The sequence below is a fragment of the Hylobates moloch genome, unplaced genomic scaffold (genome assembly GCF_009828535.3).
Source record: "Hylobates moloch isolate HMO894 unplaced genomic scaffold, HMol_V3 SCAFFOLD_5, whole genome shotgun sequence".
Lineage (NCBI taxonomy): Eukaryota > Metazoa > Chordata > Mammalia > Primates > Hylobatidae > Hylobates > Hylobates moloch.
In genome coordinates, this window is record NW_026652280.1 from 105,460,571 (window position 1) to 105,472,995 (window position 12,425).

The following is a 12,425-nucleotide window of genomic DNA, read 5'->3' on the forward strand; positions in this document are numbered from 1 at the left end:
TAGATTATAGTTCTCCTGAACTGCTCTGTAGATAACAACCTGAACATTATGAAATGTTAAGTTTCCCGTTAGAGATATTCTTTCAGATCCTGTGTACCAGTGAAACTGCTGATGTCAGCTGGTCTGAAGGACCCCACTGAGGAACTGACTCAGAATGCCGTTTCCAAATCCTAATGATTTCATCCCCTTTCCCCTGCCCAATCAACAACCTTAATTTTCCAACCCCTCACCCTTCACAATCCCCTTAAAAACCCTAACGCAGAAGTTCTTGAGGAGATGGATTTGAGGGTCTACTCGTATCTCTCCCCTTGGCTGCCCTGTGATCATTAAATTCTTTGTTGCAAACTGCTGTCTTAGTGTATGGGTCTATTACTGCACAGTGGGCATATGAACCTACTGCTCTTATAACACCAGAGTTGTTTTCTACTTTGTTTTAACTATTTTAGGAATCTCTGTATTTGTTGAATAAAAATTGTAATGCGATATATAATGTTTTGTGTTTTTTTGTTGTTTTGTTTTGCTTTTTAGCATTTTTTTCTCTAAAGAAGAATCAGGCTTTCAGGTGAACAATCTAGGAGACTTCATTTATAAAAATGAAAATGACAGATTACTTATGTGATGAGGCACATTGAAAGAGCCCATAAAGTGGCAGAAAAAATTAAACCAGGATGATCAACTTCAAGACAATATCCTAGTAAAATTATTAGATTTTAAGGATAAAACATACTCAGGTCTCCAAGCATCACTGTGGAACAAGTTACAAAAGCAACTGAATTAGATGGGCACTAACATACAAGGCAAGGTAACAGTGAAGCAGCATTTTCAAAAAACTTATATATAGAAAGTGCAGTGTGGCTGGGCCACCCCAGCCCCCAGCAGTGGGGTAGGATGGCACTAAAGTGGATCCAGAAGGAATTAACCAACTTGCAGACGGATCCTCCTGCCCAGTGCTCCACGGGGCCTCTGGGTAATAATGACAGTCCTTGCCAAGGAGGTGTTTTCTTCCTGACCATCCACTTTCCTACGGATTGCCTGTTCAAGCCCCCAAAGCTTGCTTTCACAACCAAAATTTATCACCCCAATATCAATAGCAATGGCAGCATCTGCTTCGACATCCTATGGTCTCAGTGGTCTCCAGCAATGACTGTGTCAAAAGTTCTCTTGTCCATCTGCTCACTGCCCTGCATCCCCAACCTCAGTGATCCTCTGGTGCTAGAGAGAGCCCACACCTACAAGGCTGACAGAGAGAACTACAACAGACTAGCAAGACAGTGGACAGAAAAATATGCTATGTAAGTGCCTAGGCGATTTTACGGGAGACATTGTCTCCCTTGAATTCAAGGTCTTCCCTTGAAATTCTGGGCTGTGGCTGGGCCATTCAAAGTGTCATCTGTTCTTCAAACAAATTGATACAGGATTTAAAAAGAAATTATTTAGGCATTAGGGTAAGGAAGCCCTTGGTAAGGTTCCCTTTTAAGGAAAAGCAGCCCCCAAATAATTTCTTTTCTAACAAAGAGCAGCCTGTAAAATCGAGCTGCAGACATAGATAAGCAAGCTGGAAGCTTGCACGGGTGAATGCTGGCGGCTGTGCCAATAGGACAAGGCTACCTGGGGGGTAGGCATGTTCAACATGGTGGCTCCATCTTCCCTTTTCCTTTCTAACCACGTGTACAGTAAGGAGCAGACAACATGGCGTGAGTGAAGTAGAAAACCCATTTGCATAATAAGAAGATTAGGGTGGGGTGGCCAGCTTCTTCCAGCGCTATGTAAATGTCACACCTGGTCCAACCAATCTTTGGGCCCTATGTGAATCAGACACTGCCTCCTCAAGCCAGCCTATAAAACCCTGTGCACTTCACCACAAAACCAGAAGTTCCACTCTGGCAACCCTCTCTCTCTCAGTAGAGAGAGCTATTTTCCTTTCTCTTTCTTTTGCCTATTAAACCTCCACTCCTAAACCCACTTCTTGTGTGTCCACATCCTCAGTTCCCTTGGTGTGAGGCAACGACCCTTGGGTATTTAACCCAGACAACTATGCCACTTCAAAATGTTGGTCACCCACTCTCTCCAGCTGCAGCATGTTGGTGCCATTCTCAACAATTATGGCTTTGACAATGCCACATCTTTGATGCCAAATCAGCAGCCATAGTTGTTATCATCTGCAGCCTTCCCGGTTACACTGGAATCTCTCTCTCTGCCCCAGTTTATCTGTTGGTCTTTTGGGGAGCTAGGCCCTGCACCTGTCTCCTACCCAGCCTCAAATTGTGCCACTGCTCACAAAAGTACCACACCAGGTCTTCAGCCAGGCCCCTCACCACATAACCTTTGCCTTTTAGAACTCAGTGCCATCCTGGGTAACCAGGGTTTCCTCACACCCTGTCTGCTGCACAGCCACAGCCTGAGGAGGCTCAGCTCATGCTGGAGGGAATTGGGAACAGTGTCATTGGGAAGTGAAGGCCTTGCCCTGAGGCTTCCACCAGTCTTATTCACCATTTGCCACATGCTGGCATTTCCCCCCTCAAACCAAGAAGCAGCAAGTGGAAAATGTTAAGATATAAAGCACATAACACCCCATAAGGCATGACTATATTTTTAGAAGCAAGAGGAAAATTATGAAACCCCTAGAGGTTTGGGTTATGTTTTTCCACATGATGAGGATTTTTGCCACCCCTGCTCCTCTCACTAGGAGCCTACACTAAGTTCAAGTGTGAGCCATTCACAGACTAGAACACCAGGAGGGAGAGAGACTCCTTGGATGGATCATGAGGTCAGGAGATCAAGACCATCCTGGCTAACACAGTGAAACCCCGTCTCTACTAAAAATACAAAAAATTAGCCAGGCATGGTGGCGGGTGCCTGTAGTCCCAGCTACTCCGGAGGCTGAGGCAGGAGAATGGCGTGAACCTGGGAGGCCGAGCTTGCAGTGAGCCGAGATTGTGCCACTGCACTCCAGCCTGGGGGACAGAGTGAGACTCCATCTCAAAAAATAAAATAAAATAAATAAAATAAAATAAAATAAAATGCAATTTACTCATTAAAAAGAAGAAAGTGCAAATTAAGGATATTATATCCGATGAAACTCTCTTCAAGGTACAAGGTACAAGTTACAAGGGAATGGCTTTGCTTAAGCTTCACATAGGCAAGGCTCAACCATACTATGACTCAAACCTTGACCAAATGCCCTCCTGGACCATGGTAAGAGAAGTAGTCTTGTGAGGCATTATCATAAGACTATTTCTTACTCATCTCTTGTGGGGGCCCCCTTGTCTTGCAGCAGCCTACCAGCAGGCAGTTTCTCGCCTGTTTCTGGTAAGCCATGGAAATTTCCATCTTGCCCCGATCCCCTCAATCGTACAGCTACAAACTGTAACTGCCTAGCTGCAATATAAAATTGGCCCCTTCTTGACAGAGCAACCCACCACTTGGGTTGTCATCTAGTAACTCCAGTTTGGTGTCATACTGTGGAATTATGGATGTGGGGAGCTGACAACATACTAATCTTTCTTATGCATAGATATCCCCTATTACTTATGCTATGTGCATAAGTCCAAGTGTGAGCCATTCATAGATTTGATGCCAAACATGGGACCAGTAAGGTCACAATGCCTTCTAGGAGAAAAAACAGAAAGAACTACATGGGGCCAGGTTAGGGGGCTTGAGAAGGGCCTCCAGGATCTGGTAGCAGATGTTCTCCCCCAAGTAGTAGGTGTAAGAGGAGAGTAACAGTCCTCCTATTGTTCTATGTGTTAGTGAGTATTTGGAGGCTGAGCATTGACAGGGAGGACTGAAACCAGCCACCCAAATGGCATTTTTTGTTGTTTAAAGTTCATTGAAACTGAATGGACAGGCTGGGCATGGTGGCCCATGCCTGTAATCCTAGCATTTTGGGAGGCCAAGGCAGGTGGATAACCTGAGGTTAGGGGTTCGAGACCAGCTTGGCCAACATGGTTAAACCTCATCTCTACTAAAAATAGAAAAATTAGCCAGGCATGGTGGCAGGAGCCTGTAATCTCAGCTACTCAGGAGGCTAAGGCAGGAGAATCGCTTGAACCCAGGAGGCGGAGTTTGTAGTGAGCTGAGATCGCGCCACTGCACTCCAGCCTGGGCAACTCCGTCTCAAAAAAACCAAAAAAACTGAATGGACAGCCTCTTAAAACCAAAAGCAATTGCAGAGTTGTGCTTCCTGTTGTGCGCCTGCTCTCTTTGTGCTCCTAATTCTTCTCTTCCCCTCAACCTGACTCAGGTACTTTAAGGAAAGAAGTCTCTCTACTGCTTCTTGATGGCTAGTCACATCTCCCTGCACTCCTTGAACTCTCAGTCAAGGAGGTAAGATGTTCTCCTGGCAGGTGCTGTTGTAACTAAAGTGCATGTGTTAAACCTCTTGGTATGTGTTCCTGTAGAGTGTGAATTCCACTGACAGAGTTTGGGTAAAACTTGTAGTAAAGGGGGAAAAAAAAGTTAAAGTTATGAGTGAAGACTCTGAGCCAACTCAGTGTATAGTTGTGAAAATATGTCATTGAGATTGATGATTTACATGCTTATACAATGAATGGTCTTAAATTGTTAGAGGAGATTCTTCTGTTCAGAGTACCATCATGAGTAAAAAAAGGGCTAATAGGGCAAAAATCCCTTAACATTTGTCACCAATGAATGGGTCAGAATTTAGCCTGAGTGCCTGTAGCGTCTGATGTCTACGTTTTACCATATAAATAACGTTCTGTTGGTTGGCAAGTCAAAATTTTAAAAATCAACTGCTCTGACTGCAGTGTTATCACATCTCTGCTAGCAGGAGTGACTGATAAACACCATCCTATCCCCGCCAAAATCAATAGCTTGCTTGCCAAGTAAAGTTTCTTGGGACTATGCCAATGAATTCACAATGTTCAATTCCTCTGGCAGCCAAAAGGAAGACAAAAAACTAAAAACTCCTGCCTCTCACAAAGTAAAAGATTTGATTTCTGATGTAGAAGGCACCATTGCATGCCAGATTTGTCACTCCTGCCAAAGTTTGGCCTGTTTGTTTTGGAGAAAATATTGTTGTTTCACTGCTTGCTGGCTTCCATACGTTTTGATAAGAAAGCTATGTTATGGTTAAAATTAGAAAATTACAGAAATAATACTGAATAGTAGTCTTCATGTCCTTTAACCTGAACTCTCCAAAATAAACAATACTTAAAATTTGTTGTATATAATTTCAAAAATGGTGGAATCAGAGTACTAACTGATAGTGTCTGGCCAGAGGACCAAAGAATTCCCAAACCTCATTTTGCCAATAACCTAGGTTCTCTGGTGGATGTGGGGATTACTGTAAAAGATATATACATAGATAAAACTGATAAGGTATAGATAATCATAATTTACGGCAGGGCTTGTGCCACAGTGGAGGGAATTCCAGTAAACTGTATCAGAGGATAAGGCTCAGTTCAAGACTCTAGGGTTTTTTCTTCTGTCTAAGTGTAAAGTAACCTTTATCAAACTTCTCCAAATGAATCGGATGGCTGCAAGTTCTCTGAGAAGAGAGAACCAGAAAGAAGTCACATGGAGTGGGAATTCAAGGTTAGAAGCTCCCCTTAACACCAGCCAAGTTACCAGTTTTGATGCTCTGGTAGAAAAGGGGCAGTAATAGCCACACCCCTTTGTACAATATACTAAGTCCCCAAATAGTAACTAACAAGCTCAGTACTTGTCCTGGTATGTGAAGAATAAGAAGAGAAAAACTAACCTGAGTCTAGGTTTCCTCCTTTGTTTATTAAGGATTGGAGGAGAAAGAGAGCAGAGAATTTGTCTTTTTTACACAATTCATTCCAATTTTCTGATGTCACTCCAAGTAATGCTAAGCGAGAAGTTTATTAGGGAAGTCCTTCAAAAGGCTATTTTCTTCCCATTTTCACTCCTTTCGTGTATCATGCTGGGCCAGGAAATGGACAATTTAGTGGGCCAAGGAAATGCCATTTTAATATTACAGCATAGATATCTGAAGTATACAACACCATGCCATAAATTCAGCTATCTTAGCCCTACACTATCTAAGAGGTTACCAACACTGTCCCATTATATTTAATTTACCTCTTGAAATTACAGATGGTTATATATATATACACACACACACACACACGTATACGTGTATATACATGTACACATATATATGTGTGTGTATATGTAGTAATATGTATTACTACATAGTTGAATGTAATTCATCAGGTAGTGTTATACAGTGGACAACATATTGACAACATAAGCCAACTAAATCAAATGTGAATAATGTAAGATGTGAGACATTATTTTATTATAATTTATTATTAAATTATTATTAAATTTTTCTGAGACAAAGATTTATAGGGAAATTGATGATCCAGTAAAGAGACTTTCCCCCACTAGTGTCTTTGTCAAAATAAAGTGGCCATCAAAATGAAAATTAAATTATGAAAATTTAAATCAAATTTAAATTTCATCAAAATAAAAATTAAATTATTAAATTATGAACACAAGCCCTCTCTGGTTTTGAAAAATCTGCTTTGGTTTAAACCAGCCTTAGGTCTTCAGGCGCCGTTGCCTTTATTACTAGTGCCTATTTACTCTGCCAACACTTCCAAAGATGGGTTTTGGGACCCTTCTGTGCACCAGGTGTCCCAAGGGCCTAAAGTCTCAAGCATACCCATGAGACTATCCAAGGAACCACATTCACAAAATTTAGACCCAGTGAGAACACTGTGAGCAAAACGTCCAGGCTTACATTTTTATTACATTTATTATTTTTCTATTGTATCCAATCTTACCTGGAAGAAAAGGGTAGATGCCAAAACAGGAAAGAACAGAGAGACTATTGAATTCAAGTTTGCTGAAATTCTAGGCAGTTCTTTCAGCTTTGCCATCTCTTGCGGATTTATAGTCTAAGGGGAAATTGACTATGAATAAATCCTTTGATGATAAATATAGCTTAAAATTATCTCTGAAAGATTTGATAATTTCTAGCGTTGGTTTCAAATGCTGGGGAAAAGACGCAGTCTCACACACTTTGGGGCATGTAATTGGTGCTTATACGTTGTTGGGCTGTATACATCGGAATCTTAAATTCACAATAAATTTCACCTAGCAGTTCCACTATTTGGAATTTATCCTAGATAAATAGCTTAAATTTTAGGATCGACATTAATTCCATTTCTCCAGCAGTCTTGGAATAATTGAGCCACAGCGGTGGTAGATGGCAAACACAGGAAAGAACAATACCTCACAGTGAGGCCCCGTCCCCTGATCTGGAATCAACCAGTCCGGGCGGTGAAAACGCCAAACTTTAGCCACTAGACTACCAGGGAACCACAAAGCACATACTTTTTTTTTTTTTCCTCCTTCAATTGTTCCAGCAGAAATTACGCTGACATTGACCTCTAGAAAGCTCCATCCACCCTTCCTGGTGCCACCTGCCCATCCAAGGAATAGTCCCAAAAGGCTGTCCTCTCCCTGCTTTCTCTAAGTTGCGAGCCCACACACGACGTGCAGAGCTCTCTCCTTTCCTTCCAGCCAGTGGCGCTCCCGGAACACCTGCCAGGTTTACAAGTCTCGGAGCGAGTTGCAGCGTCCCGGCCGCACCTCACCACCGACCTAAAGATGCGCCTTTGCTAGGCGGCAGCGCGTGGAGAGACTGTCGCGGGTCAGCGGGGCCGCAGCGCACCAGGTTTCCAGGAGGAGGCTGGAGCGGGGAGGCGCCCTGGGTGAGACCGTGGCACCCTCAACATCATAAAGGACTCAGACTCCTGCATTCCCGACATCATAAACGACTCAGACGGATGCGGAAACCGAGACGGCCTGGATGGAAAACTCTTTCGAGGAAGACCCCAGGGCCCTGAAGGGAATTCCGGATATTTTCTGTACAATGTACTACACCTGCCTTTTCCCACGTTAGTTAATGGCAACTCCACCCTCCACACGTTCAGGCCAAAAACTCGACGCAGGTCTTTCTCTCATGACCCACATCCGATTAGTTAGGAAATCATGTTTCTTTTTTTGGTTGATTTTTTCATCTTTCTTCCCTCCCTCTATTCTTTCCTCCCTTCCTTCCTTCTTTCCTTCCTTCTTCCTCTTTTCCTAAGCAAGCTAACACAGGATCACGTTTCTTTTTTGGTTAATTGCAGGCTTTGATCCACACAACTATTCTCTTTCTTGGTCTGAATTTTGGCAAACGACAAGCAAGGCATAGAGATCGCTTCAACTCGCTACCCGCGGCTCGCCCAGACGTTAGGATTTTAGGCCGCAGTTAGACTTTGGCCCTGCAGGTCAAAATCAGCCACTCTAGGCCTGTCTTCTCGGAGGCCAGTGGCAGGATCTGGTCCTCTCCGCGCGGCTTCTCCTGCCGGGTACGCAACCTTGCACCCCTTTCCTGTGACCTGCAGCGAAGCTCGGCGGGGGACCGGGTATTCAACCGGCCAGGAATTCTCGAGGCGCAGGTGCGGGTGTGCAGGGACGCGCGCGGTGAGTTTGCAGTTCCTGGCGGCTCCAGCAACGCCCCGGGTCAGTCCGAACTCCGAAGGCGCCAAGGCAGGGAGGGACCGGTAGGTGAAGGGCAGCAGCCCTCTTGCGCCCTCTTTCAGTCCTCCAGTCGCTGTTGAATGGAGTTTCCGTCTCCAGTCTCAGCCAAAGCAGGCAAGGCGGACAACCTTGGCCTGGCAACCAGTGAGTATGCAGTCCCTTCTCCACCCCGTTGGGCACTTGAACTTGTGCAGTTGGTTTTTTTCTCCCCAAGCTTTCTGTGAATTCCAAGAATGCAACTGATAACTATTTAAAAACTGCCCTTAACTTGAAGAAAGAATACTTTAAAGTCTTAGCAAAGGAAATGTTCTAGATGGGTTTTAAGTCGAGGACTTTCAAGGGTGGGAGGAACACGAAAATCACTACACCAGGGAACACAAATACTGTTGAGAATGTATCACACACACCAACTACACACTTCAAGCCGGTAAGTTGTACGCTTAGGTTGGGCTCATCCTATTTTAAGTGTACTGTTGGTGGAACTTAACCTGAGTCTAGGATGAATATTTTAATTTCAAGTTTTTAATTTAAACACACATTCCAAAGAATATACAGAAAGCATATAAAGCCCACCTTATATCATTTTAACAAAAACAGCAAAAGAGATAATATGTAAATGCAGCCTCGTAAAATGGTCTTTAAGTACTGGTTGTTTCCACTAAAGTTTTTCTTCCTACAAAGAACAGAAATTGCAAACCAAACATTGTACTTCATGCTACTAAGTAACAGAAAAAAAAAATTCTTTGGCAAAAACAAAACAAAACAAAAAAACAAACCACCTCGAAAATGAACTTTTTTTCAAAGAAAATCTTAATTCATTGCTGAATGTTGCAGACATTTTACCTCTAGATCAGCTTGTAAGGTAACTGGAGATTTATTTTCTCCAGAGGGTACAATAGAGGATCTTTGGCTAAGGGGTCAACCATTATTTATGAGAGCATGTGTCCTCTAGTGAAATGAGAGAGATTAAGTGACAGCATGTCTTGATTTTCATGGTGGCACCATAGGATGTACACATTTCAGGTTTATTGAGCTGTCAAACCTGGAGGACTTACTATTAAGCTGTTTATTACTATAAACAAAACAGTGTGAATGTGACAAAAGGATACACATATTGATAAATGAAACTGAAGTGAGACACCTAAAACAGATCCTTGTTATATGGCCAATTGATTTTTTTTTTTTTTTTTTTTTCAAAAAAGGCACTAAAGCAATACAATGGGGAAGAAGTGTCATTTCAACAAGTAGTGCTGGACCAACTAGATATCTACTAGTGAGGAAAAAAATCTCAATCCCTACCTCACAACATACACAAAAGCTAATTTGAATTGGATCACAGAACAAACCATACAAACTATAAAGTTTTAGAAGAAAATGCATGAAAATGTCTTCATGACTTGGCAGAAAGCAAATATTTTCTAAATATTACACAGAGAAATAAATAAAACGGAAAAATGATAAATTAGGCTTTATCAATATGAAATATGTCTTTTCATCCAAAGACACCATTAAGTAACTGAAGAGGCAAGCCATGGACTAGGAGAAAATATTCACAACACATATTTGAGCAAGAACGTGTATCCAGAGTATATAATTAGCTCCTACAATTCAGTATTAGAAATGGAAACACCCATTTTTAAAAATGGGCAAAAGCTTAAACAGACATTTCAGAGAGGAAAATACACTAGTGGCCATTCAGTTCATAAAAGAATGCTCAATATCATTAGCTGTGAGAGAAATAGACTTAAACTTAAGATTGAGATACCACTCCTCCATTTTAGCATGGCAAAATTATAAAGTCAGAAAACACCAAATCTTGGTGAAGATGTGGAACACCCAGAACTCATACATTTTTAGAGGGAATGTAAAATGTTATCATCACTTTGGTTTGACAGTCTCCTATACATTTAAACATAAACTTTTTTTTCCTAGCAATTCTTCACCTAGATATTCTTCCAAGAGACTTTAAAACATATGTACACACACACACACACACACACACACACAAATTATAACAAGAACGTTCATAGCAGCTTTATTCACATACCCAAAACTACAATCTAAGTGTCTATTATCTGGACACTGGTAAATAAACTGTGGTATATTCGTTCAATGGAATACTACTCAGCAATAAAAAGGAATGAACATCTGATATACTCAACAATGTGAATAAAACTCAGAGACTTTATGCAGAAAGAAAGAACTGGACAGAACAGTGGGCATACTCCATGAGGCCATCTACTGGAATTCTTAGAAGCAAAACTAATTTAAGATGCAAAACATCAGCATAGTTGCTTTCAAAAATAATGCAGAGGAAAATGACAACAAGGAAGATCATTCTGATTGATTATTCATTAATCATCAACTATATCCAGACACAGCTAACAATGGCAAAATGAAGTAGACTACTTTTTTCTTTTCTGTTTTTTTTTTGAGATGGAGTTTTGCTCTGTTGCCCAGGCTGGAGTGCAGTGGTGTGATCTCAGCTCACTGCAACCTCCGCCTCCTGAGTTCAAGCAATTCTCCTGCCTCAGCTTCCTGAGTAGCTGAGATTACAAGTGGCTGCCACCAAACCCAGCTAATTTTGGTATTTTTAGTAGAGATGGAGTTTCACCATGTTGGTCAGGCTCGTCTTGAACTCCTGACTTCAAGTGATCTGCCTGCCTCGGCCTCCCAAAGTGCTGGGATTATAGGCATGAGCCACCATGCCTGGCCTAAGACTACTCTTATTAGCCCCATTTTACAGAAGACAGAATTGAGGCACATAAAGTTTAAGTTATTTATCCAATGCCACACAGGGGCAGAACTAGATTTACAAACCAGAATGCAGGTGTGGTTTGAGCACAGATCAGACCCAGTCTTTCTTCTTCTTGTGCTCTAATATCTTGAGCACAGATTAGACCAGGTCTTTCTTCTCCTCAGTTCTAGGTCTTCCTGGTTTTCTCAACTTGTAGGGGTGAGAAGAGGAGAGAGAAGAAGGGAGAAGGCAAGAGAGGGAGGGAAGGGGGATAGAAGCGCAAGGATCTATAGTTGTCAAAGAGCACAGCAGGAAACTACTGTAAATGTTGTTACATCAAGGGTTATACAAGTTTCTGGGAGATTGAACTGTCGGTCTGCAAGTTGTGGATTTTATAGTGGTTAAGCATTGTGCTGAGATCAGGAGATGAAATTAAGAAGAATTATAGATTTAAAAATAAAAACACGTTTCTGGAAGAAAATGTAGGAAAATATATTCACAATCGTAGGGTAGGAAAGATGTCTTAGAGGTCACAAAAAAATAAGAAAATTGGATTTCATCAAAATTAAAAACTACTCATCAAAAAATTACCACAAGAAAGAAGGCAAGCCTTCTTAAGACTGGGAGAAGATATTTGCAGTATACTTATTTGAAAAATAACTCAGATATTGAATATTTAGAGAGAACTTTTAGACATTAATAATAAAAGCCAAGCTATTTAAAAATGAGCAAAATACATGAATAGGCTTTCTTCACACACACAAAATTTCTAAATGGCCAAAAGACATAAAATGTTCAAAATCATTACTCATTAGGGAAACACAAATTAAAACTTTGGTGATGAGCTACCTTTATGCACTGCTATGGTCTGAATGTTTGTGTGTCTGCCTCCCCCCACTAAATTTATTTGCTGAACTCCTAATCCCCATGTTGATGGTAATAGGAGGTTTGGGCCCTTGGAAGCTGATCAGATCATGAGGACTCTGCCTTCATGCATAGGATTAGTGTCTTTATAAAAGGAAGCTGATTAGATCATGAAGACTCTGCCTTCATGCATAGGATTAGTATCTTTATAAAAGAGGCTGGAGGGAGCTTGTTTGCCCTTCCACTGTGTGAGGGCACATGGAGAAGGCACAGCCTATGAACCAGAGAGTGAGCCCTCATC

The 12,425-nt window shown here is 41.8% G+C and overlaps 1 protein-coding gene across 1 annotated transcript; it reads left to right on the forward strand.

Annotated features, from left to right (window-relative positions):
* The first annotated feature begins 888 nt into the window (after positions 1-888).
* On the forward strand, positions 889-1,296 carry LOC116469510 (ubiquitin-conjugating enzyme E2 D4-like). Its single transcript, XM_032755599.1, has one exon. The coding sequence runs from the start codon at positions 889-891 to the stop codon at positions 1,294-1,296; it is 408 nt and encodes a 135-aa protein (XP_032611490.1).
* The last annotated feature ends 11,129 nt before the right edge of the window (positions 1,297-12,425 follow it).

Coding starts and splice junctions, on each gene's coding strand:
- LOC116469510 (XM_032755599.1), top strand. CDS start 889: ATGGCACTAAAGTGGATCCAGAAGGAATTAACCAACTTGCAGACGGAT.